This window comes from Saccoglossus kowalevskii, chromosome 3 (assembly GCF_978046115.1).
Source record: "Saccoglossus kowalevskii chromosome 3, keSacKowa6.1, whole genome shotgun sequence".
NCBI lineage: Eukaryota > Metazoa > Hemichordata > Enteropneusta > Harrimaniidae > Saccoglossus > Saccoglossus kowalevskii.
Genome location: NC_140643.1, coordinates 9983787 through 10011737, shown reverse-complemented (window position 1 = coordinate 10011737; position 27951 = coordinate 9983787). Strand labels below are relative to the sequence as shown.

Sequence of the window (27951 nt, the reverse complement as noted above, 5' to 3'; positions counted from 1 at the left end):
AGTTTAGTCTGTCATGAATTGCTTGACACTAGAGGGCGCCACATCTCCGAAAATTTACCGGTGACTATACATTTCTTTTTATTCTTGAATACTCCAAACTTGGTTCTGCTGCTGTGTAACATTACCCTTAGTAGTGACCCTTCTTAATATACTTTTCCCTTCTATCTTTGATATGAGCAAGGTAAAAATAGATTAGAAAAGAAGTAAGACTGATTCAATTACCACTATGTATATTTTCTATATTATACATGTAACATCTGTTCAACAGACAAGAATTATTTCGTGTACCACACAGACTATTAAATTACACTGTCTGAAGGTTTTTTTCACTTTCTTATTGTAAATACATTTTTTTTTTATACAGCAATTAAAAACAAAAATTTCCCAAACTGCAACAAAATATTTTGAGCACCTTCTGATGAGAAACCTGAAAGATTCAACAAATTAAGTATGTTCAATTGAATGAAAATATGTTAATTATACATAAGTATTATGTGATCAGAAATAGTATGAAATAATTTGAAATAATAGACAATGTAAGTCTATACATAGAAATCATTTCTACAAGTACCAGTATATATAAATAGTACATTTGCAATAATAGTTTAAATATTTACATAGAAATCATTTCTAAAAGTTTTAAACTATTAAATATTTACACACTTTTCAGAAGCTAAAATTTATACAGAAAATAAATAGTCATATATATTTACGGTAATTCTTTTCTTGTAGTACAGGTAATTTTGGTAAATTTCTGATAAAATGGATAAATTATTAATCCAAGAGGTAAAAACTCACTTTATGGAAGGTAAAGTACAGAAAACAAAATTAAAATAGTTATATAATATTCTTTAATTTCAGTGTTGATAGCTGTTTTTATTTGGCGTAGGTTGGGTTGTCTCAGGAATTCTTTTTAACTTGCTGATTTTAATTTCGGAATTCCAGCTTGGTTTGTTTTTGGAGAACGTAGGACAAGACTTCACTGATCTGTTGCAGAATAAGTTTGGAGATAGGATAATGTTCTGGCAACTTCTTAATGATGTATGGTGATTGGACATAATATCTTGTGAGAAAAAAACAAAAACAATGCAATGTCATTTACAACAGTCAATGTCAAGTATATCATCCAGTATTGACATTGTTACCAGGTACAAATGAGCTTTCATTCAAATTGATGTACCTCCACAAATAATGCAGAATTGCACCACTTCAACCTAGCAGCCAATTATAGTGAATTAGGAAAATATAAGATGTCATGGAGTGTTGCAAGCAACCTCAATTGTGATTTTGAGAAAGAAGTTGAAAATATTATTGCTAATGAGTGAGAAGGGTCTAGTCTAGACACAATAATGCGCCAGGTGAATTGGCCATGACGTTCTTCTCATCTCATCCGACATTGTCCAGCGGATTATTCTTGCAATGACAGTAATACTCTATCGTATTAAAATGCTTGAAGTGATGTTAACATTTTTGTATCTTTTCTAAACAGCATGGTGAAGAATAAAAAAGTAGATGGAAAGCAAAGTATGAATGTGGTTAGATAAAAGACATTATAAACTCACTTGAACTCTTCTGTGTAGTTATTTTTCATATACAATGCCATTGTTGGACTATACTCTACAAATGTTTGTAGAACACTGAACTGCTGATGCAACAGAAGAGCCTCATCAGGTGACAACGTTTCATTCTTGGAAGGTGACAGCAGCCTCATGGCTTGGGCAATCACTCTTTCAATGAACTTCTCCTGCAATCAGAAATCACAAAATTGTAACAAAATTATAGACATGTATACTCACTAGCATAGTTGTCAGAGTATAAACCCCTCCGGGGAAAAAGGCTAATTGGCGAAATATACAATTCGACTTAGTTTCATTGTAAGCAAATGATTTCGGTCACATATAAACGCTCGATGCTGTCTGTTATCCGCCATAATCTTTCTCTTGCAGAGTTGACCTAATAGGTCAAATCGCTAAATAACCAATCAAAATGCTGGATGATGCCAATGTGTTCAAATCACCATAGCTCATTTAAATATGTTTGAGATTTGCCGATGTTGTAGTACAATATTTTGGCTTGGCTTGGATTTTGATGTGAAAACGGCATGATTTTTCTTTTCAAATAAAAAAATAGTTGTTTTCAAAAGATAAACTGAGCATTAGAAGAATAATTTAACATTGTTTTAATACAGTGATAACATCTCATTATCGAAACGAAGCTTACCCATTCACGCTAGTCACAATAAACACGCTCATGAATAAAAACATAAATAGACCATTTTAGGCGTCAGGAAAGATTTAAATGTCCGAAAAATTACACCAAAATATTTAAAAAACAACTTTAAAAACTGCCGAAAAATCGCCCATTTTATTTCTTTAAAAATCCAAACTGCCGTTTAATGGCCCAGGGCAAATTTACGGCAGAATCCGGTACTATCCGGTACACACATTTCAAAGTGGAGGTACATTAACTTTTGTGTATACTGTGCAAACACAAATCAAACGACCCTTTTCAATCTCAAAGTCCTTATAGAATAATATAACATGAGTAGTATAAACGTGTCTAAAAAATAATAGTACAGCAACACATCTAAGCATAATAACACAATTAATATTATTGGTACATGTACTGTATCAATCTCAAGGTCCCTTATAGAATAATATAACATGAGTAGTATAAACGTGTCTAAAAAATAATAGTACAGCAACACATCTAAGCAAAATAACACAATTAATATTATTGGTACATGTACTGTATCAATCTCAAAGTCCCTTATAGAATAATATAACATTAATAATTCTATTGAAGTTCCTGCAGTAGCATATATGTATACATAATCTAATATAATACCAGCCAGATTTGAAAAAGGCAGAAAACCACACTTGTCACTTTTTGAATTTACACTAATAATAACATATCGGTTTACACCTATCCAATAGACATGACTTATATTATTATATATAAATTATATATTATATATTACAGGTTCTCATCAGGCCAAGGATTGAATTAGCAGCATGTTGACCTGTCTACCCATTGCTTGTTCAACACAAATCAACTGCCTGAAGATATTCAGCCGTTTGTAATTTATCATTATAGGGTTGTTGATTACTCCAAAAACAACAACGCATCAATTGACAATTAGAATGAGTGACATTTTACAGCCTTTGCAATACACTGAACTTCAAACTGCATATTTAAAAAAAAAAAAGAAGATTTTATCTAAAATTGCCTTCTATGACTAGAAATGTCAAATCAGTTGTTTTTGTTTATTTTCCCTATATGAAATTTTTTTTAAAACATTTGAGGTGGTCATTTTTCAATGAGGCACAAAAGTACAAGAAACAAATTATTATTTTTGGCCTTAGCAGTATAAATGTCTCCACCAAATTTTACCCCATATTGTGAAAACTGTACTTGCTAGTTAAACACCAAAATTAAACTTGGATGATATTCCATAGTGATTAATAAGATTTCCAAATTTGAAAAAGAGCCACTTGCTTAAATACAAGATGAACTTACCGTAGATTGCAAAGTATCTAATACTTTTATCAGCCAAACAATATTGAAAAAGGATCCTTTTTTATCACCCCAGTTTGCCTGAAACAATAAAACATGACATTAGTGTAATTCTAACATAGTGAGAAATTCATTGTGTATGGTTTCAGTTGTGAAATTTATATATATTTATGGATGAACATCTTCACTAGCCAAGGTCTAAGTTTATTCAGCCAAGCCTCTAAACAGACCTTGGTAGAATGACCATCAAATAAGCGTATTCTAACAGCGCCCCCAGTAGTCAGTTGCGGCTAATCATTTTCCAATTTACGTGTTACAAATCCCTCATTAAACGTTTCATTTTAAACAAAATGGCGGTGCCCATGAATCGTGATATTTGTGATGATAAAATTGCGAAAGTTTTCGGTGTTGGTGCCCTCAAGCCTCATCAGGTACAGGCAATCAACGCAGTTTTGTGGGAAGGATGTCTTCATAGCGACAAAAACAGGAAGTGGAATTTTGTTTTATAATTTGGTACGTCCAAGCTGATTGGGCGCCTTGTTTGGAGACGCACCAAATCAGATCTCACTGCTTAAGATACGCAATTAGCCTATGCGATCCCGCACGGTATTGTGTAGAGGCCTATAGGTCAAAGACACAGGACCGTGCAATTCGAACGATGATGGATAAATAGAATGTTTCACTGCGAGTAAGTTATGCATAACTTGTTTTTATCAGGTTATAGTAATAGTATTTTTTATGGCATCTTTAGAAAAAGAGCATATCTACCAGTTGTTAGCAATAAATATATTATGTTATGCAGCTAATTTACTCAGAATCTGTTTTAAAACTAGAACTGTTCATTAGCATACATCAGTATTATGATCAGGTATGGTACATAGGTACATGGAGTTGAGAGTCATCTGAGAAAACTTGCCTGATGTGCAATAAGGGTCAACTCATACAGTACAGCAGTTGAGACATTGGTTAACTCTTGTACTAGCTTAGAAACCTATAAAAGTAAATATAGGATTAGACACTAGAATGTGAAACACACATCACTATGTAAATGGTGTAGAGGGCCTCCAATTCAGGTTCAATGCCTTAATGTCCAAGACGTCCCGTCTTAATGCTTAGATGTCCAACCTGTATGCCTAAAGACCTCACCTGAATGCCAAGATACCCCACCCTGAATGCCTATATGCAGCCTACCTGTATGCCTTGGATGTCTCACCTGAATGCGTAAATGCTCCATCTGAATGCCTAGATGTCCCACCCATACATGTATGCCTAGATGCACCACCTGAAGGTCTTGATGTCTCACTTGAATGTTTAGATGTCCCACCTGTATGCCTAAAGGCCTCAACTGAATGCCAAGATACCCCCCCCAGAATGCCTATATGCCCCCTACCTGTATGCCTTGGATGTTCCACCTAAATGCCTAGATGCTCCAGCTGAATGCCTAGATGCTCCAGCTGAATGCCTAGATGCCCCACCCAGAATGCCTATATGCACCCTACCTGTATGCCTTGGATGTCCCACCTGAATGCCTAGATGTTCCACCCATAAGCCTAGATGTCCCGCCTGTATGCCTAAATGCCTTACCGGAGTGCACAGATACATCGCCCTGAATGCCTATATGCCCATAATCTGTATGCCTTGGATGTCCCACCTGAATGCCCAAGTGCCCCACCTTAATTCCGAGATGCCTCATCTGAATGCTTAAATGCCCCACCCTGAATGCCTTGATGTCTCACCTGAATGTCTGGATGTCCCACCTGTATGCCTAAAGGCCCCACCCTGAATGCCTAGATGTCTCACCTGAATGGCTAGATGTCCCACCTGAATGCCTAGATGTTCCACCCATATGCAAGGATGCCCCACCTGAATGCCTTGATGTCCCACCTGTATGCTTAGATGCCTCACCTGAATGTCCAGATACCCCACCCGGAATGCTTATATGCCCATTATCTGTATGCCTTGGATGTCCCGCCTGAACGCCCAAATGCCCTACCTTAATTCCTAGATGTCTCATCTGAATGCCTAGATGCCCCAACCTGAATGCGCAGATGCCCCAACCTGAATGCGCAGATGCCCCAACCTGAATGCGCAGATGCCCCAACCTGAATGCCCAGATGCCCCAACCTGAATGCCCAGATGCCCCAACCTGAATGCCTAGATGCCCCAACCTGAATGCTTAGATGCCCCAACCTGAATGCCTAGATGCCCCAACCTGAATGGCTAGATGCCCCACCCTGAATGCCCAGATGTCCCACCTGAATGGCTAGATGCCCCATCCTGAATGCCCAAATGCCCCATCCTGAATGCCCAGATGTCTCACCTGAATGTCTAGATGTCTCACCTGAATGCCTAGATGTCCCACCCTGAATGCCTAGATGCCCCACCCTGAATACCTAGATGCCCTACCCTGAATGCCTAGATGCCCCACCCTGAATGCCTAGATGCCCCACCCTGAATGCCCAGATGTCCCACCTGAATGCCCAGATGTCCCACCTGAATGCCCAGATGTCCCACCTGAATGCCCAGATGCCCCAACCTGAATGCCTAGATGCCCCACCCTGAATGCCTAGATGCCCCAACCTGAATGCCCAGATGTCCCACCTGAATGGTTAGATGCCCCATCCTGAATGCCCAGATGCCCCCATCCTGAATGCCCAAATGCCCCATCCTGAATCCCCAGATGTCTCACCTGAATGTCTAGATGTCTCGCCTGAATGCCTAGATGTCCCACCTGAATGCCTAGATGCCCCAACCTGAATGCCTAGATGCTCCAACCTGAATGTCCAGATGTCCCACCTGAATGGCTAGATGCCCCATCCTGAATGCCCAGATGCCCCATCCTGAATGCCCAAATGCCCCATCCTGAATGCCCAGATGTCTCACCTGAATGTCTAGATGTCTCACCTGAATGCCTAGATGCCCCACCCTGAATGCCTAGATGCCCCACCCTGAATGCCTAGATGCCCCACCCTGAATGCCTAGATGCCCCATCAATTATGTTTGTTGCTTAAATTGGTTTTAATTACTGCATTTATAATTACATCATTATTCAATGTTAATAGCTAACATACATTTTATATTAAACATTGTTAATGAGAAACCTTAATATTTGATGAGACAAATGTGCTGTTTATCCAATCAAGTATTTAACCATACAAGAATGCGATATAAATGATTATTGTTACACATTTAATTTTTGTATTAAACAGTGTACATGTATATTACACGCCTTGTATGCATTGCATGGGACCTTTACACACAATATTAGAATATTTCTAATAACAGAAAACAATATTTTAATTTAATTAAAACATTTTTCCTGCAATTCCTTTCAATAAATATATGCCACAGTATACAAATGTACTATCACAACATGAAATGAATAATTTAATAACACAATTTTGGATACATAAACAGAAACAAACAATAGCATTTGGTTGAAGAGTTTTACAGTACCTCTCTCATTTCCTGTATTTGGCAATCCAACAGTATGAACAATATGGTAGTGACAATGGTACAGTGTGGTAGTAGCAGTAGTAGGGTCAGCGTTGAACGTAGAGTGGCAGTGAAGTATGGTGGGTGTTTTTTTTAAAAATGAAATAAAGAATATAATCATAGCAGCATTATTGTAAGTTATTGTATGACATTTAGCAATGTGGTGACATATGTAAATGGTCAATTTATATTAGATACTGCTTTAGTATGCAGAGTGACCATACTGTACATTTCTCTTCACTTCACTTCCCTTCCCTTTCCAACAGGTATTAAAAACGAGTTCAAAATTTATCTGTGATTGAGACATTCAGTTACTAAGCACGCTATTATAAAAACCTATACATTATCTGAAAAATAAGATACTCAGTAGGCAATTATGGCAGCGCATATACCATAGCAATGTTTGTCTAAGAGATTGCCTCATGTCTAAGAAATCTAAATATGGTTTTACCCCTTTGTAAGAGGTCTGTCTCCATATTCATTCTGAATTATCTTTTTGTGAACAGTTGTGTACAAGAAACTGTGTTTTAATATTTTTTTTATCTATGTTTTAGTTTTGTAATTACACTATGTCAATACTGTCCAATTAACTGTTGGTAGCATGTCTGTAGTTATTTGGTCATAGCTAGAAAACAAAGACATGTATATATAGTTCTCCAGTCTAGAGTGTTACAAATGTACAATGCAATTTGCAGGTCATTTGTCCATTTGAAAATGTTAAAATTACAGTGTTTTCAATAGTTCAAATAGTGGAAAAAAAGCTCAACAGCAAATCTGGTTGTCAAGTAATTCCCTAAGACAAACATATGCACTATCGTATTCACCTATATCTAAGCTTTCAGATGATGTATAAGTTGTTACAGTAGCATGCTTAGTAACTTTTAGAGAAAGAAGTTGGAAACTTTTGGACACACATTTGGAAAGTTTCAGCTGACTATAACAAATTATGACCTTGCACTATATGCCCAAATATGGACAATAATACCGTATATTATGGGATAGTGTTACCTCATAGATACTGACCAATTGTATTCAATACATCATGATGAGAGCAATTACATGTGTGCCAAATTCACTAAAATCAGAATTCTGAGATGCGGACTAGTTCTCAGGATTTATAGAAACTTCAAGTAGTCATGACAACAATCATCAGTCAACATCTTTTCCACGTTGAAGCACCACAATCGTCGCGCTGCACATTTTTTGGGATAATTATAATAATAATTTTACCCACACTGCGTTGTGTTCTTTTTTCTTTTAAAAACAAAATGGCGACAAAAGAAGGAAGATCTGTACTTTGCGAGTGAATTGAAGCAGCACGCCAACTTCAAAATGTCCAATCAAGTTGCAGCTTAAAAAGTGTTTATGGTTGTCATAAAAGATGTAAGGTTATGACATTTTCCGACGGCCAAGATCCCCATTTTAAGTTTTATAGCAACGCAGTGCATTAAAGAAAAATTACATAATCATTCTTTTTATGAGATGGGTTCCATCACCAAAATCATGCAGCATAACGATGTGGTGATTTGAGTTTACTACCGTATGTACATCAAAATTAATTTTTTAAACGCAGTTTATTGTAAAGATGTAATAATTTTAGACGAGAAATATTCACCAATCAGTTTATATGTCAGCTCAAAATTATTTATCTGTTAGATATTAGGATCCATTGCTAGTGATGAAAATATCTCATGGGAGGAAAGGCTTCCAACCACATTATTTCTATTTATATTCTTTAAGGAATTATTTTAATTTCATTTCAATCTGTTCCTATTAGTATACAGAAAAGGAGTTACAGTCACTCAGAATGTTACATATTTGTTCTATTAGAAGCGCATCTTTAATAGAGAAGCACATAAACAAAACTTGCATTTATTGTATTAATATATGGCTTATTTTGAAAACTTCTATTTTTTACAATATAAGCAAGTGCACTACTAATAAAGCAAACGAGCAGCTTGTAGAAACAGCAAGAGATAGTATATTGAGGCAGACAAGCGATATAGCGATATAAGCGATATATTACATTATAAATGCATGCAATGAAGTAAAACTATGTACCATGTCATGAAGAACGTTCAATGAAAAAACTAGAAACATCAGTGTTTTCAAAGCACTGTATGTTGCTTGATCTAAGTTCTGGTTGCCTTATAAGCCACAATACAAGATAATACATATTTTTTGTAATGCAATATTTTTATGTTAATTACATTATATAATAAGCATGTTCATTTAAATCCCAAAATTACAAAATGAAAAACAAGAATGAGAGAAATGTACATGTTATATTTTTAAAGTACAAAAATATGTAATTAATCTGCATACGTGCAGATAATTCTCAAATCTACTGTTATCAATACAAACTTGAAGCAATAAAGACTTAAAGTGCTGCTGCAGCTGCATATATAAATATATAAACCATGGATAAATAAAACATGCTAGATCAGACAAATATTGGCAGTCCTTCATTTCCTTATGAGAAGCACAATGGTGAGTAGAACGCTACTGCACTTTGCAATTTTTGGAAATGCACACTCTGAAATGGATACTTTTAAAAAAAATAAACTTATTTAGTTTTAACTATCCATGGCCCATAACAAGGACAACTGTGAAGAATTTACAATTAGGAGTGCATTGTTGTTAGTGTTATTACAAGGTTATTACAAAAAGAGTATGCAGTATAGCGAGACTATCAACTGCCAAATAGTCAATGTGGGCACGTACTGTCTGAGAGCATACTTTGCGATATCCTTATAATAACCCTATTAGTATACGTGTACATCTTCCTGACCTAATTGCGTTCTCACTATAACCTTTGTTTTCAAAGATGTTCGCCATCTTAGAAATTTCAAATACATTTCATTTCAAATTTTATATAATTTGGAATTCACGTTTGCTAATATGATGGGATGCAGATACTCGGTGCAATAATGCAATGTAGACATGCAGTAAGTTATTGTAATACAGTGACAGTATAAAAACAGGTTTAATGTCTATGCATTTAAATATATGTGCTAACTAGCCATACTGGTAAGCTGACAACAAACTTGTAGATCATTAGAACAAAATAGGTCAACTAATTGTTATTTGTATTATGTATATCTACTATTTACTGAAAGCACAACAGACATTATGAGATAATATACTGACCTCAGCATCTTCGTACGTACGCCAACTATCTGCAGTGCTTTCAAACATGAGTGTAGCAGCCTTTGTGATAGGTGAACACCACCTATGAGGTACTTCAGGGAAACATGTGAGAACAACCAACAAATCTAGGGCTGCTTTCCCCCTTTAATAAACAATTATGCAAATTACAAACCAGTTAACCCAGGGTAATGTAGTAATAATAATAGATCACAGACACCAATCAATTTGAGTTTGCAGAGATATCTTGGGACAAGACATATGCTAATTTCTGCTCCACCCACCAAAATGGTAGATCACAGGTTACTAAGATTCAAAGTGACATAACAATGATAGTGCTCAGCTCAGAAAAACTAATGTGGTTTTTGTTTATTTATGTGTTTGTTCAAATCTTCATTATGTAATGATAAAATGGTTTTGCCAATGAATATGGTAATAATATATACTCACTTATTGGCTCCAAGGGTAGAGAGTCGTGCTGGACATATTTCAGTTTCTCTGAACATCAAGCCAATTGTGTCCACTAACAATATAGTAAGACTACAGAGATTGAAAAAGAGAAATTAAAACGCTAGTTCATATTACAATATCTTGAGATAAACTTTATACAGAGAAGTGTTTCATCATTTCAGAATCATCATTAAATCTTTCATTTATTATTAAATATTGTTTGTGTTGTGTTCTCAGCATTGAATAACTGTGTAACAGGACCATTAAAAACTTTTAACAAAAAATTACAGAAAATAATAACAATTAAAAAAATAAACCCCTCACAAGAATGCAAAAACAATTCATGAAATCATTATCTTGGGAAATGAGAAATGAAAAAAAATAATGTTCAGTTTTTCTACTCGCTTTTTGAATGGGCTAGACCATACTACACAAATTCAAAGTTTTCAATGAACACTTTAACACTGAGGGTGCTGTCTCAAAATATGCTGTATCAGTAATCATAGACTGTCGACAGTCATTAGGCCTAATTTGTTAGTATACTAAATTGGCAAAAATTTGCAAGAAATGATGCAGGCATTTCAGTAAAGACCGGAGGTCTTAGGATTGTTAACGCTTTCAAATGCCCTTACGCAACATTATATGGTTTTCCATCCGGTAGTGAACAGAGAATGATTGACAGCAAATGCAACCAGCCAATCACAAATTTGGTGGACACGTCATTGCGTACTGTACAGCGACAGCATGACAGAAGTTCATGTTTTAAACATCCCGATTGCAATTTGTTCACTTTGACGATGACCGGCAAAATATGCGATACTGCAGTGATAATAAATATGCTTTGACAATTACTAATGTTGGTCTTAAGTTTAAAACTCATGGATTTTATTTTGTTGACATCTAAACAGGAAGTGAATAGAGCCATATTCTGTCTATTATTAAAACTGAGTGACGTCATTCACTTACATGCATAATTAATATAAAAGAAAACTATACAGAAGTGAACAGTCCTCAGGCCTCGGCCTTCACTGAATTGCCTGTGGCTCTTCTTGCCAGCGGCTTTGGCGTTTGATGATTTAGTATACTAACAAATTAAGCTTGAAGAATGTCGACAGTCTACGGTTTTCAAAAAGATTGAAACCCGAATAACCAGAAGCTGAAAATCAAGCGCCTTGTTCACTAAGAATTTCATTATGCCCTCAGTGTCACATTTGGAAAAACATTTTAAATCACATATAACTGCACAGAAACAATAAAAGTAACTTTGGTTAAGCTTCGATTATAACAAGTCATTGAAAATGACACAGTCCCCGTTAAATTTTTAAAGTTCTCTTTGTGCTTGTCATATTAAAGGAGGGGGGTTGTCGCGAGTGTGTCCTTGAAACTTGAGTTCCAAGTGGCGTATACAACAGATTGTTTATTTACATAAAAACACATGTTCCGTGTAGTAGTAATATGGCCAACAATAAAAACAGCCGTTATTTGGCCATCTTTGATCTGATTATGAAACACACTGATATGTATGATGTATGTGCCAAATACGAATGAAAATGGTACATAAATTGTGGAAATATAGTAGTAAGGCCAAAAAGTCAGATTGCTGTCAATCGGCCGTCCTTGACCAGATTTTGAAACAAATTGTCATGGACATGCATCCTAACATGTATAAACATGTATGTGCCGAATTTGAATGATAACTGACAGAGCACTTCCAATATACCGCATAAAAAAACAAAAACAAGATGCCTGCCAGTCGACCATCTTTGATCCAATTGCAAAATAAATTGTCATGTAACATAACAATGTATAATCTATGTACCAAGTTTGAATGACAACTGACAAAGCATGTCCAAAATACAACATTTTCAAAAAACAAGATGGCTGCCAGTCGGCCAATTTAAGTCGAATCACTAAACCACTGCATGTGCATATGTCCCACATAAGGTACTAGGCACATGCAAAGAATGAACAGAATCGGTCCACAGGATTCTGAAATATGACTATTGAGAGACTGACACACGAACGAACGGACGGACGGACGGACGGACGGACGGACGGACGGACTCAGGAACTCATGGACGGTCGGGGACATGTATGATCGATGTACTAAATTTGAATAAAAACTGACAAAGCATGTCCAAAATACAACATTTTCAAAAAACAAGATGGCTGCCAGTCGGCCATATTTGATACAATTGTGAAATAAATCGTCATGGACATGTATCCTAACATGTATAATCTATGTACCAAATTTGAATGAAAACTGACAAAGCATGTCTAAAATACAACATTTTCAAACAACAAGATGGCTGCCAGTCAGCCATTGTGAATCGAATCGCTAAACCACTGCATGTGCATATGTCCCAGATAAAGTACTAGGCACATGCAAAGAATGAAAAGAATCGGTCCAAGGGACTCTGAGATATGACTTCGGACGGACGCACAGACGGAGACCGAATTATAAGTCCCCGTTTTCAGATTTCGTCCGAACGGGGACTAAAAATTTAGGTACTTACTCTAGTTCATCAGCTCTATGATTTCTACCTCTCTCACTGTTAACATTACATGGTGATTTAGGAAGATATCTCTGCAGTTGTGATATCATAAATGCAAACAAGTCTTCACTCTGTAAACACACAATTTTATTAATACCTGCATTCAATCTATTGAGTAATGAATGATCACACATAAATGAAAGATGCGTCTATGGTAGCACTAGACCATATTTTATTCATACAATTCAAATATGGGTTTAAGTGCACTTCTATTAGAAATGTGCTTCTCATACAGTATACAGTATTGAAAATATTTTATTTACACTATCAAACAATCTAGCAACATCTACACAAACTGTGTTAGAAGCTTGACAATTGTAAAGTAATATTTTTAAAGCATTTCAAAATTTGCATTTTGCCATTGTTTTGTTTATTCTATCCTTGGCTTTTGTTTCACTGTTGAACAACTTATACATTGTGTCATTTACTGTCCCACCGAGTTGTTCACTGTCCCATTGTGTCACTCAACTGTCCCATAAAGACACTCGCATACAGTCCCATTGAGACATTCACTGTCCCATTGTGTCATGTTTTAGTGTCTCATGTTGAACATGTTCTGCACCAGTTTTGAATTCAACTGCAGTACATACATCAGAAACTGATCATTAAACCTGTTCAATGATCTCCTGTACAGTGCAATAATCAACATTTTCATATTGCATGTTATCGTAATAACAATATTGTGTCTAGTTTTTTCTTCAGCAAATTTGTATAAAGACAGTTAGAATATTTAGTGGTGATGACTGTAGACACAGGACAAACAACACAAGGTAATACTTACTCTCCAGAAAAGCTTTTTAAGTACAAAGTGGTGGCGAGCACCAGCATTGAGCTCCTGCATTTTATTGAAAACCTGTTCCATAGTGATACTGGAGTCCATCACTTCATGTTTCAATTGATTGAACAGAAGTTCCAGCTGTTCCCTGTAAATCCAAAACAGAGACAGGAAAAACAATAGATTGATGAGCATTCACATTTAACATATACAAAAACCTTTTTTTCATACAATCAATAAATACCATATCCTTTGAATTATTAAAATTCATTTTCTTGTATCGACTGGAAAATAAAAACCTGTTGAATTTATTTAAACTTTTGTACGTCATAATATTCCCCACCAAATTAAGGCATGACATATAATTTTGAATCAAATGGACATATTGTCTACACATGCTGAAAATGAGAAAAATTATTATAAGCAGTTTTATTTTGTGAAAAAATGACAAACGTTGACTGGCACTCTAAGGGTTAAGCTCCTTTATGATTACTTGGCACATGACTGTACATGGTATGCCAATCTGTAATATACATGCATTACAGTAGGAAAGTGACATATGGTGATGATCTAAATGAATCGCATGTATGTCTATAATCCTCAGCTTATGTACATACAGATAGCAGTCAATATATAATCAAGTTTTCAACTGCCAAGTAATATATCTTCTGTAAGTTTGGATATAGGGGAATATTAACACATACAGTATACACGTATGAAAACTCATAAAGAAGACTGAAACAAAAGTTAATCCACAGAATGTACACTAGATCATTGAGTTGTTTCAAATGATGATGCAGAAAAAAAATGTGTATTTTCTGCATTTGTTTTCAATTAAAGGCTTTTTAATATTATATTTTATGTTTTGTACTTATTTAATAGATCATCTTGCGAAATGACTGAATATTAATTTGTTTTATTAATTTATGTTTCTTGCTAATTAGCAAGAAACATAAATTAAGAAGATTTTGTTAACCCAACCAACATTATTCAAAATCTTACACAGTTTAAATCTTACGCAGTTTACAATAATGGTCAAGGCTAACACCAGAAACTGACTCATTTTTAGTAATAGCAAATTTTAAGATTTCCTGACTTAGTTTGTGGTGACAACATGCCAAGAAAACATAAGAAATTTTCACTGCTACAAAATACATTGTATTGTCTTTCAAACAATTTATTTTTAACATATGTTAACTATTTAAATTTCATATGGACCATATCATGAATGTTGTTATAAATTCTAGATGGGTCTGGAAAGAAACACTGAATTTAATAATTGTTTTGCCAATTTTTTTCTACGCCATAAAATAGTAAAACCTACACTATGCACTGCACATGTTGCTTTCCAAAACTATTGGTAATCCTGAATATTTTTCAGACCACCAGAAAATTGACATCAAATTAATCAATCTGAAATAGAAATGCTAAGTACATTAATCTTTTTGTAGTTAAATTGAGTCTGGTGACAGCTATATTGGATTATGCACAGCAGCCATTCAAGGTAAAACAAGATTGATATGCATTCACTGATTAAATGAAGGTACATTAGTCCTGAATATATACTTGGTCACATACACATATCGTAGGAAATGTTTCACAGAATGATAGATCATTTTTTTTTTATTTCCTCACAACTATTGCAACATACATTAACATGTTAAGATGATTTATAGTTAAAATAGTTATATACTTTGAATGTCTATGCAGTCATGTAAGCAAGGTTTGTATAGCCGTGTAGAGACAGGTCTGTGTAGCCGTGTAGAGTCAGGTCTGTGTAGCCATGTAGAGTCAGGTCTGTGTAGCCATGTAGAGTCAGGTCTGTGTAGCCATGTAGAGTCAGGTCTGTGTAGCCATGTAGAGTCAGGTCTGTGTAGCCATGTAGAGTCAGGTCTGTGTAGCCATGTAGAGTCAGGTTTGTGTAGCCATGTAGAGTCAGGTCTGTGGAGTCGTGTAGAGTCAGGTCTGTGTAGCCATGTAGAGTCAGGTCTGTGTAGCCATGTAGAGTCAGGTTTGTGTAGCCATGTAGAGTCAGGTTTGTGTAGCCATGTAGAGTCAGGTTTGTGTAGCCATGTAGAGTCAGGTTTGTGTAGCCATGTAGAGTCAGGTTTGTGTAGCCATGTAGAGTCAGGTCTGTGGAGTCGTGTAGAGTCAGGTCTGTGTAGCCATGTAGAGTCAGGTTTGTGTAGCCATGTAGAGTCAGGTTTGTGTAGCCATGTAGAGTTGGGTTTGTGTAGCCATGTAGAGTCAGGTTTGTGGAGTCGTGTAGAGTCAGGTTTGTGTAGCCATGTAGAGTCAGGTTTGTGTAGCCATGTAGAGTCAGGTTTGTGTAGCCATGTAGAGTTGGGTTTGTGTAGCCATGTAGAGTCAGGTTTGTGTAGCCATGTAGAGTTGGGTTTGTGTAGCCATGTAGAGTCAGGTTTGTGTAGCCATGTAGAGTCAGGTTTGTGTAGCCATGTAGAGTCAGGTTTGTGTAGCCATGTAGAGTCAGGTTTGTGTAGCCATGTAGAGTCAGGTCTGTATAGCCATGTAGAGTCAGGTCTGTATAGCCATGTAGAGTCAGTTTTGTGTAGCCATGTAGAGTCAGGTTTGTGTAGCCATGTAGAGTCAGGTCTGTATAGCCATGCAGGGTCAGGTTTGTGTAGCCATGTAGAGTCAGGTCTGTATAGCCATGTAGAGTCAGTTTTGTGTAGACATCCAGTATCATGTTAATCATGGCTTTTCATAAAGTTAGAACAGTACAGAACCTCATAGCCTCACACAGACTTAATGCAGCGTATCCAAGCTGTATTAGACACACAATATACCACATCCCTCCTTATAATGTTTATATGCCACAAACATCAGAGTGATTGAGACCATAGGGCTCTGTCATATAGAAGTCCCAAAACCCTAATAAAGCTACAGAAAAGACCTGAGTGTAAATGCTGTGTGCAAATGATATGACAGATGAATTATTACTCACCTGTTTTTACTATGAGATGATGGTGATTGGTAGAAGTTGACACAAATTAAGCAGACATCACAGGACAACATGGGTTAACATATGGGATGAATATAAACAGGAAAATAGACTGTGAGTTTAACACACAGGACAAGTAATACAAGTAACTGATAATGGTAAAATAGAATCAGAATAATTTGTATTGTTGAATGCTACATTCTTAAAAGTTTAAAACTACATACAAATGTGCTTTAGATGTGCAGTTCTACAAATGAGGTGTGAATTAATACATCTTGTAATGCTACAATGAAATGTATGCAGGTACACGTACAAGGACTCTCACAGGGTAGGTCACATACTTAATTTAGGGGTAAAATGCATGCAAAAAATGCAGTTACAAAAACGCTATAATTTTAACTATACTTTACCTTGATAGTTTTTTGTTGTTTTTTGCTCCAAAATTATCATTAGAGTTTTTCTTTAGAGAAAGTGTTGCACGCTGTTAAAAAGAATTAAACAAAGACATGAATTAGCATTCACTGTTATATAATTACCATTCAAAAAAAGCTGCCATCATTTTTCAAATACCGGGTAACTCATACAAGCTTTTGAAAATTTGCACACTATCCTGCCTAAGGAAGAATAACGAGCATGCAAATTATTTTTGGGTACAGCGTAATATTTTCATATTTTTTGCGGGTATTTTAGGGAGTTGAAAAACTGTCACGGTCATATTTACTCTGTGAAACACACACATACCATCTGTATTTCAGTCCATTTTCTTAGAAAAATTATCTTTTTTTCAGCTATCTTGAGGCACACATTGCGCCATGTATTGTCCGTAATCAAGTCCATTTTTCCCTATTTCAACGCAGGTTTGTTTTTTTGTCCCCTAATTATTTCATACTTAGTACCTTTAACAGACTATTATTTTGTGACAGAGCAATTTCTTAAAAAACCCAAACATATTTCGCACTTGCATTATCTTGTGAAAGATAAGTGTAAGTTTGAATGTAATAGCCCGAACGCACTGGATTTGACAGCGGCCCGAATGAGCCGTACTGAATCATAACTTAAACTCAAGAAAAACAGTTTTAGATAATAAAAGACTGCAGATTTGCTGCATTATTATAAACATACACTAAGAATGGCCAAACTTATCAACCACTAATATCATAGAACCCATTAGGCGTGTCAGATAACGAATAGCTTCAAGCGCGAGTGCCATACTGGCATGGCTTCCATTGTTATGCACGACGAGGGATAATCCTCCGCCAAACATTACTGTCCCACTGTACACGCTGACAGTTTACAAACAAGCTAATCTTTTAAGTGTCTCTGATAAAAGATCTAATAAAACTGTTATCATGGTGAAACAAAATGGCCGATGTCCAACTTGTGTATCTCGGCAATCAACTTTGTGTTATTAATATTATTTTCTAAAAGAAAAAACTCGTAAGGCTGTGTGAATGGATTGAAACCAATGTCAATGAAAAATTAGATGGGCATATGCTCTCTGTGTAAACGGAAACGATTGCTTTGTTTTATTTGGTTGATATCGGCAAACAGCATATTTCCTGTACTTGCTTCCTCGTCTGATGTATCGATGTCGTCATCGGTTTAGTAGTTGACAATCTTTCGCGTGATACGGATACATTTGTAGTTCAACCTCCCGTTCGAACCACTCGCGATGTTGCTCGCAGATTTTGCGACTTTGCATCGCCATCTACACTTTCTTTCTGTTCCTCGTTATTGTGTTAGTAAAATGGTGTTAGTAAATAGAATATTGACTTTAAAAGATTTAAAATAAAGTTGTCAAAGTTATGGCCATATTTTTCCCGATGAAGTCTTGACTGACAATAATGCTGACAATGGATTAGATAAACACGCATTGTTTGCGACGGGAAGCTTATCACCAGTTCTATCAGAATCGTCAACAACAGATTATACAGATAAGATGTTATCATTTAAACCGTCCCAGAGATAAACATTATGCAAATATCCACGAAACGGTAATTTTGATCTTTTGAAAAGCTGGGATGATGTATCAAGGTCTAAAGTCATCGTTTTAATATTTTTTGAAAAATCAAGAAAAATTAGTTAGTTACACTTTCTCAACTCATTTTTACACATAACCTGGCAAAATATTCAATATTCGTATATACTTACAATTATATAGTTATTCCACGCGCATTGTAGCTGCATCATAAAAGGTGATGATAGACTAAGAATATAGATATGTATTTCAGCCGTCTTGGTATGATTACTTCCATAAATCACCTGCTCTGACGTCACTCTATCCTCACCACTGGTGCTATCATCACCGTTTGTTAACGTCAGCTGCATCGTCGTTGTCTGCTTTGCCTTTTGGTTTTTCTTCTCAGTTTTTTTTTTTTTCTTTTTACCCTGCTTTCCTTTATCCAAGATGACCTCTTGTCGCAAACTACGTGGCGTAGTGAGCTCCCCCGTCTCAGTCAGACTTAGTTTGAATGGTTCGGCTTTCCTTCGATCAAGCGGGTTATACTCATTCCCCCCTGGGTGGGGTAGGTTTCTATACAGGGGCTTAGCTTCTAGTGCCTCTGAGCTTTCTTGGGGATTACGAAGAGTTGTCGCTAGTGAACTGGAATATGACCGTGCTGTGTCTATTGATGGATATTCGTCAGGGTTATCTTCGGGTCGGACTGGTAAAGGCCGACATGGAAGCATTTGGGTTGTCAGATCTTCAGAAAAACGCTGATACTCCTCTATTTGCTCTCTGATATCATCATCGTCATAATCATCATCACTGTAATAATCACCATTTTGGGAAAGTTTCTTGAAATCTGATGTTGGCAGAGATAATGATAGTCTGTCTTCATCAGTACTCTCAGAACTTGACGCGAGTTTATGGAGTTCAGTCTCATTCAAACTGTACCTCAGCTTGTTACCTGTTTTCCTACTCAATGGTGTGGAGTTAGTGAGGGTGCTTCTCCAATCATTGGAACGTGCAGACGGGGGGGTGGTAGGTCTGGGTGTTCCCATTGTACTAGTGTTGTCATTTTTCAGTTCAGACGGTTCTTTCTTTTTATTGTTTTTCTCCTTTTTCTTCAATTTTGATGATATTGCAGTAGTATAGACCACACTGATGTGTTGTGTGTTGTCACGCTCCTCACCCACCAAGAAATCAGGGTAATCATGGACCTAAAACAAAGCATACCATCAAGTGACAGAACAGTGATTTATTTCAACAATTATTTTCTATCTACGGATTACACTGAATTAGGCATTTTATAAGTAAATTGAGACCCTCGCGTTACAATGGGTGAAGTGACCTTTGTGAGAAAGCATTCAAGTTGTTTTTAATAGTCATTTAAAATGTATAACAGATTTTTAAATGTTCGTTATAGAATAGGCAAAACTGCTACTGCTCTATTACTTTTCTTTGGTTAGCTGGTCAATTATGCAGCATATCATAGTACATAATGTGTTATATACATAGTGCATTACAAGAATACCTTAATCAAAGCATGTTTACTTTGATTTCCTTTTCAAAGGATATCAATATCAATATCTTTTGACATGACATTTACATACCTAGTTGCATTCACCTCTAATATACAGTGTACAATATAGCAAATACATGTACAGTAATGTATCTATGATACAGATGAAAACTAATTAATCGGATTTGACCAGCGCAACTAAAAGATTGTGTCAATATTGTAATCATGTTCTACAACATAAATTCTACTGTGAAACGGCTTACCATTTCATTTTGTCACATATGAAACTAATGAATACTATATGCAATCTTCTAGCAGCCTCTCGGCTGAGATAGCTCTACTGTTAGTAATGCACATTTTAATTAAAGAACTGAAGATATCATTAGAAAATGAACAATATGTATAGTATCAAAGCAATCAGATTGTTTTCAACAAGAATTCAAAAATATCACTTTTTACCAAAAATGACAAAAAATATTCATCAAAATTAGAGAATCAAAAATATCATCTGAGAGCGGTCCCCATGTAGTACCTATATATGTAATATCAAAGCAATTGGACTTGCGGTTTTTAACAAGAAGTAAAAAATATCACTTTTTACCAAAAATATTCATTAAACTTAAGTGTAACTAAAATACTGATTTAAATTATGAGTGTTAAAATTTGTCATCCTCATATATGCGTCTATGGAAACACTGGTTTCTAGACATGAAAACCATGAGTTTTCTGGAATTTCGGTTTAGAACCGAAATGCTGTTAGCTGTATTGTGCCAATGTGTTCAAATTATAATAGCTCATTTAAATATGTTAATGACAGTTCAGTAGCTTCATGGCAAATGCAACACGGAAGAGCTTTACCGATGTTGTTGTACGATATTTTGGCTTTGATTTTAATGACAAAACAGCCAGATTCTTTTTGAATAAAAAAATTTGAATGAACGAGCCTGACAGAGTCAAATACAAAATCCGTACCAATGTTTGCCTTCCTTACAAGACCTTCTTTTTGAGGACACAATTTAAAAAACGATTGTTGCTTGCGCACCTATAATATTTGCAGGTCTGCATCTCTCTGGAACACAGCTTTGCACTGGACCCGTGAATAAATTCAATGGTTTCCACATAGTTTGCTGGCAATGAGCAAGAATCGTGATTCCCCAGAAAGTTTTTGAGTGAAGGGGTACTATGTTGTCATGGATTAATATCAGATGATATTATGTCACTGTGATACACTTAAATTGTCAATCACAGCCGTGTGAGGGCGTTTTTATTCAGAACAATGGTGACGTACGTAGCCTTTGGGAGACATGTAATAAATTCCGTCACACACCCAACAAATACATTTCAATTAACAGCACATACACATAATGTTAGGCAACTATAAAAAATCGCAACATTGACCTTTCCTTTAAAATTGGAAAATTGAAGATATCATCATGAAATGAACAAATTTGAGAGAAGACCATCTGTAGTACCTATATGTATAATATCAAAGCAATCAGACTTGTGGTTTATCACTTTTACCAAAAATGACAAAAATATTCATCAAAATTGGAGAATTGAAATTATCATCACGAAATGAACAAATCTGAGAGGTTTACAAGTAATACCTACATTTTGTATATATGTAATATCAAAGCAATCGAACTTGCAGTTCTTAACAATAAGTCGAAAATATCACTTTTTACCAAAAATTACAAAAATATTCACCAAAATTAGAGAATTGAAGTATCATCATGAAATGAACAGATCTAAGAGAGGTCTACCCAAGGTACACACACACACAAGTAAAAAAGCTTCAGGCTTGTAGTTTTCAAGAAGAAGTCAAAAAAGTAACGGACGACAGACGACGGACGAACGCTGACAGCAATCACTCATATGATAAGCTTCACTCGACTGAGTCGACAGCGGAGCTAATCAGGTATAAACTTGGATTTGTTATGCGGCGGGCGGTAAAAAAATTTTATTTTTATTTCATTTTCGGCTCCTGTTCATTCGGCGGGTTCGTGAAACAAGGGATAATAAAAGTCTGGCCTAAATTACACTTTTATTTCCAATCTAATAGACAACAATAGTGGTTTTCCCTATTAGTTGGTCTCACCCTACAGACATTGTATCATGTACATGCACTATACATACATGTAGGTCAAGATTCCAAACAAATTCCACAACTGAAATGGGTAAAAAATTAATGTACATTGTGATATAGAAGAAAAGAGTGGAAATAATCAACAATGGGGTAGGAACCTGTAATGCAACACCCATACATAGCGATACGAGCAGGCAAGCTGCTTTTCTACTAAGGTAACACCAATGACTACAAGTACATTCATTGTATGGTGATTTGATGGTTGATACAGTGTTATTAATAAACAATAGTAGCCCTCAAAATAAGATTACATTTAGTTACACAACATATAAACTGCATCATTAAATCCATGATACAGGTAATTTCTGCTTGGTAATTCAGTGTATCAAATGAACTGCCCAATGTGCACATTCTAATTTAATTGTCTACTTTACAGTGTTTTATTGTCGGTAAGTACAATAGCATGTAAAAACATCAAGGACTCAGAATCTATGGTACAATAGTCAATGCAATCCAGTTTTTTATTTAGGTCAACATTTCAAACACAGTATTCTCATGCAATCATTAAATGTGTTATATAAAAATGAGGACTAGGCTGACAACAGTTGTTGTTGCATAGCCAATGTAACCCAATAATTTGTCTGCAGGCAATGGAAAACAAAACTGTTGTTCGTCTAAACATCACTACTCTGAATATTTAAAATTTAAATCCAAGGTTTAAATTCAGATAAAAATGAGATATAAAATCTGACATCTTGTGACTGTGTGCAAGGTAATCCCAACTGTCTGTTTTGTGATCACTCTGGAACTTGTCTGGAATTATTTTTGATTCAATTCTAAATCCTAATTAAGCCTATATTTACCTCAAATTTGATCTGAGATCTTGCAGCAAGAACTAGTGATTGGCACAATGAATATAAAATAATGGCCGTGTTCACTGCTATTACTATTAAATATACATGTACATGTACAAGTCTCTGCATAAAACAACTTGCGGGCAATATTGCCATTGCAGAAGCTAGTATTGATCATTCATTCATTCTGGTAAATTATTTTCCAATGTTCTATTACATTGCATTGTGTATAACGAAAAAAAAATCGTTGTTGTTGTTGTTGCAAAAACCCTATTTAATCTATCACTTTACACAAGAACAATAAAGTTCATTATTATTGTTGATCAGTGTGTGAGTGCGAGTGACATTTGCCTTCAGACATTTGTATGTTGAGTGATGACGTAAGTGCTATGGCCTAGTATTACTGAAATGATTAATAAAATTAAGTTTAAATTTTGAAATCTGTTACAGAGAACAATCACCAATAGATGTCAAGAGATCCAAATCTGGAACTGCATAAATGTTTTTACGAATTAATGTGATAATTTGCATCTGTTGACAACCACAACCATAGCCAATAAGGTGAATGCTACAACACAGACGTCTACAGACATCACCTGATTATATCATGACTTGCATACATGTATGATGTGTGACATCCATATTAATAATTTGTTTATTATTCAAACAAACAAAAATGAATATAGAAACAAATGCATACTTCAATACTGAATAATTGTACACACTGAAACAAACACTGAAAGCTGAATAAAAATAATAAACATTAAGTAACTATGGAAACAAACCAATCAAAAATGCCTCTCAGTACTGAATGCATGAAGTGTGCATCCCACATACAGCATACAGTTTGATATATGAGACGATTACAATTCACTCAAAGATACCAATCAAGAATGTATGACAGAGCATGTGTCTTTATCATAATGATAATGCACACAATAAATAATGTATAGTATCACAACTTGTACAATGTCAGTCTTTGACCATGGACTGTCTACCCAAGATAACCAACTACTATTTGACTGACATGTACATGTACATGTATACGTGTGTGTGTGTGGGGGGGGGGGTGTGTTTAATCTACAGAATGTACAGTTACAGCCATCATTACCGAAGACATTATTCACTATTCATTATTTTCAAATATAATAAATAACATAATGCCCCTGGTGTAGTAGCCATAGTCAGTGTTCTAAACAAAGAACTTTTTCTCTACATATAATGTAGCACCCTACTGGAACAGGTTTATTTATTCAATAAATAAATTTGCATAACAATGTCCAAGGAACTGTCAGGAAAGTGACACACCTACCACACAATCTTGATTGTTTTTTGCCAAGTAAGGCTTTTTAGTTTTTTTTTTCTGGTTTGTAAACATATTTTTTAAACAGAATGATGGTGTTTTAGCAATAATATCTCCAGAAATTGCTTGAATTATGCAAATGAGCTAATATAACATTACAATTTAACAAGATATTCTTACATGTATGAATCAAAAACTATAAACTGTTCAATTAAAATGTCACTATTTATTATTGTCAGACATATTGACTCAGAAACCAATGCTCAACATAAGAGAATATGCTTTTCTCATACATCATCCATGAATTGCTTGAATACATGTAGTACCAGTATATGCTTTGTGTGTCAGAAGAGTTACTACTAATATTTCACCAGTATCATGCCTCCATACAGAAAGTAAATTGATTTCTTCACATGCAAGTGTCTGATCAAAAGCAGTTGTCATTTACACATGCAAACATTAATACATACAGTGTTCATGTTTTTGGTTGTATGGTTTTGCTGTATTATACATTTTTTAATGTTTTCACTATAAAAAGTTATGTTGGCGTGAGTTACACCTGGTAATTAAAAAGATAAGGTCTGCATAATGTTGCATTCACAATGGCCTTGACTAGATAGGCAATGTCTCAGTTGGCCATATACTTCTGTCTTTTGTTTACTATTTCAATTGAGCAATAATATGGGCTCTGAGAAAAGTCATAAGGTTATTACGAGAATACCTCAAAGTATGCAAGAAGACAGTACAGGTGGAGTATTGACCAACGTGCAGCGGAGGTTGATGCGCTGCGTACTGTGTGAGTGCATACTTTGAGGTATTCTCTTAATAGCCTTATTATTATACAACTTTTTCTTCTAAGGATAACACCATGGGAATATCGAAATTCATCATGTTTAGAACAGAATCAGCGAACTTCTTTGCGTGGAGTCTAGTCAAACTCTGGTGACAGACATGTTTGTTTTTATTATTAGAGGACGCTTATGTGCATAATCATTCCATATTGGAATTTGCATGTAACTTACGGTGTTACGATGACAGATGTATAATAATACTGTATACATTGGAATATGGAGTCAATCTCCTTTTAGCATATACAGGTCAATTAACAACTTAAAATGCCTTAAAATTTAACATATACATGTAACAAGCCTGTCTAGTGGGAAATCAAATGAACTTAAATACAGCTGACAAATTTAGCTTGAAATGCCAATTTGTAAATTGTGTTGCCTACGCCACATTTAAGCTCTTTCCGCCAATGTAAGATGGTCTCTCCTATTTTTACGTTGATGTAACTATAACGTAATAGTTACGCTAGTGTTGATAGCCCTGCCACCCTTTAAAACCCCTTTATGTTGACGCAATGTGTTCACATCTTATTTTCTCGTACAACAATGTAAGTTATGTCAGCATAAAGAGACACAAAAACAGTTGTGAACACAGTGAAGGCAATCATTTTCTGATCAAGTTGTGTGAACAATGTCACCTGACTTAAATAATTACGCATGATTTTAATTCTGCACTCATTTCATTTGTCATAAATATTTCTTTGTTTTGTCTTAATTATATTGTAGCTCATAATTTTTAAGAAAATTGGTCATAAATCACATGACAATGTTCATTGATTTATTATGTAAAATGATGCAGTAATTGTCCCATGGCACCATGAAATACCAGTCTTTTGTGTGTTACAGCATGGCCGGAAGGTACTAACGTTTGAGAAATCACTGATTTTAGAACAATACAATAGAGCACCATATTAAAGAAAAACTGAAATAATGCAGGACAACAAAAAGGACCCTATCATTCACAATATATGATTTTTCAGCCTACCTGTACTATTTGGGATATGATATACCGGGTAATATCTCTGCCATAGAGGCCTACAGTGAAAGCATTTTCGTGATAAAATATCCACCAAAATACAGCCATATTAGGCTGGTGAGCACCAACTTTTTTTTATCAACCAATCAGTGTTCCTTATAAACTTTATAGTGGTTTGAATGTTGGTGTTGGTGATCATTGTGTTTTTTTCGTATTTGAATGCTTTATTTGAATGTCCTATTTTTACAAATTTACAAGACGATTATCACGTTTTTGCAGTAGCCTCAGAATTTCAGAATATGAGATGTTATTAAAATGCATAAAAAAGACACTTGATTGACTGGTTGCCATGCCTTTTTTACTTGCATTTATTTTACACCTTTGACGCGAGATTTGGGAAATTAAAGAGACAAATAAGTCAAAGGTTATTAAAAGGACATGAAAAAATTAAATATACAACAGGTAGCTGTAAATTACTGCCTGGTCGATAATTACGCTGTAAATTCAAAGTTGTACAATATTGTTGATAAATAGCAGATAGCCAGTGTCAATGTTAATTACCAGTGAACTATTGTTTTGCCTGTGTTTTGCCACAGTAAACAATTTCAACATTATTCATTAGAAATGACCGCCATGTTTTAGACTGAACAGTACTACAAAAGATCGTAGTCCACAGTTGTAGAACACTATAGACGTAGCATTGAAAAACTTCTCACTGTTTGACCCTTCAAAATGTTAGGTAGTACATATATACAGATAAACAACAATTTAATGTCGGCTGCTAGGCAGCCAGGAGAACGCCACAAACATGACCCGCCCCTACTCGTTGGCGAGTTAAGCTTCCGGGGTACAACCTCGGGTATAAAAAAAAAGTAGACACCAACACAGACGTTCAACAGTGGAAGTCTGCTAAAACTGCATGTCTCACAGAAAATTCAGTTAAAATATATGCTAACTACGTTGTATATGTTTACGTGTAAGAGACGGTCCTAACAAAAATTCGTAGATCAAAACCGTGTAACCCCTAACTGTCGCAAAATTCTATTTTCTAGTTCATCGTTATGCCGGTGTGCCGAAGGCAGTGAAATTATTTCCAAATAAAACACATCACTTACCATTTCAACTGAAGTGATTTCCTCCAGAGGCACCGAATCGTCCTCCGTGATATTCTTCGGAGGATTCTCTGTCAGGTATATGCGTTCATCGCTCAGTACAACATGCTTAAATGCCCTTTTTTCCTTTTCCGAACTGATGATACATTCCTCGTAAGCTCTGATCCTGTCATAAACATTAGCGGAGAGCTTTCGCTTCAAGAAGGTGTCGAGCTTTGGATTGCGCCGGCAAAGCGACTCAGTCGCATTCCGCGCCATACATTGAAATATTTAGGAAGGAATGTATTAATACGTTATGGCATCACTCAAATTCTCGCCGATTATGGAGAGATAATTATATAACAACAAAATAAAGTGTACAACCCAAAGGTCGCCGCAACACTCTGCGTCCTATTTAAAATATTTACTACG

The 27951-nt window shown here is 35.5% G+C and overlaps 1 protein-coding gene across 2 annotated transcripts; it reads right to left on the bottom strand.

The window, feature by feature from the left end:
* Positions 1-213: 213 nt before the first annotated feature.
* LOC100368340 (uncharacterized protein C12orf56-like) lies at positions 214-27951 on the bottom strand. 2 transcript variants are annotated; one of them, XM_085496745.1, is made up of 12 exons: positions 27544-27951; positions 19052-20062; positions 17311-17381; positions 13945-14086; positions 13125-13234; positions 10609-10698; positions 10162-10303; positions 6973-6984; positions 4433-4507; positions 3520-3597; positions 1563-1744; positions 214-1063 (listed from the first exon to the last, which is right to left on the bottom strand). In XM_085496745.1, exons 1-12 carry the CDS (start codon positions 27796-27798, stop codon positions 928-930), a joined length of 2304 nt encoding a protein of 767 aa, XP_085352871.1. In that variant the 5' UTR covers positions 27799-27951; the 3' UTR covers positions 214-927. The 2 variants fall into 2 exon arrangements, with proteins under 2 accessions (XP_085352871.1, XP_085352872.1); XM_085496746.1 differs by lacking the exon at positions 6973-6984.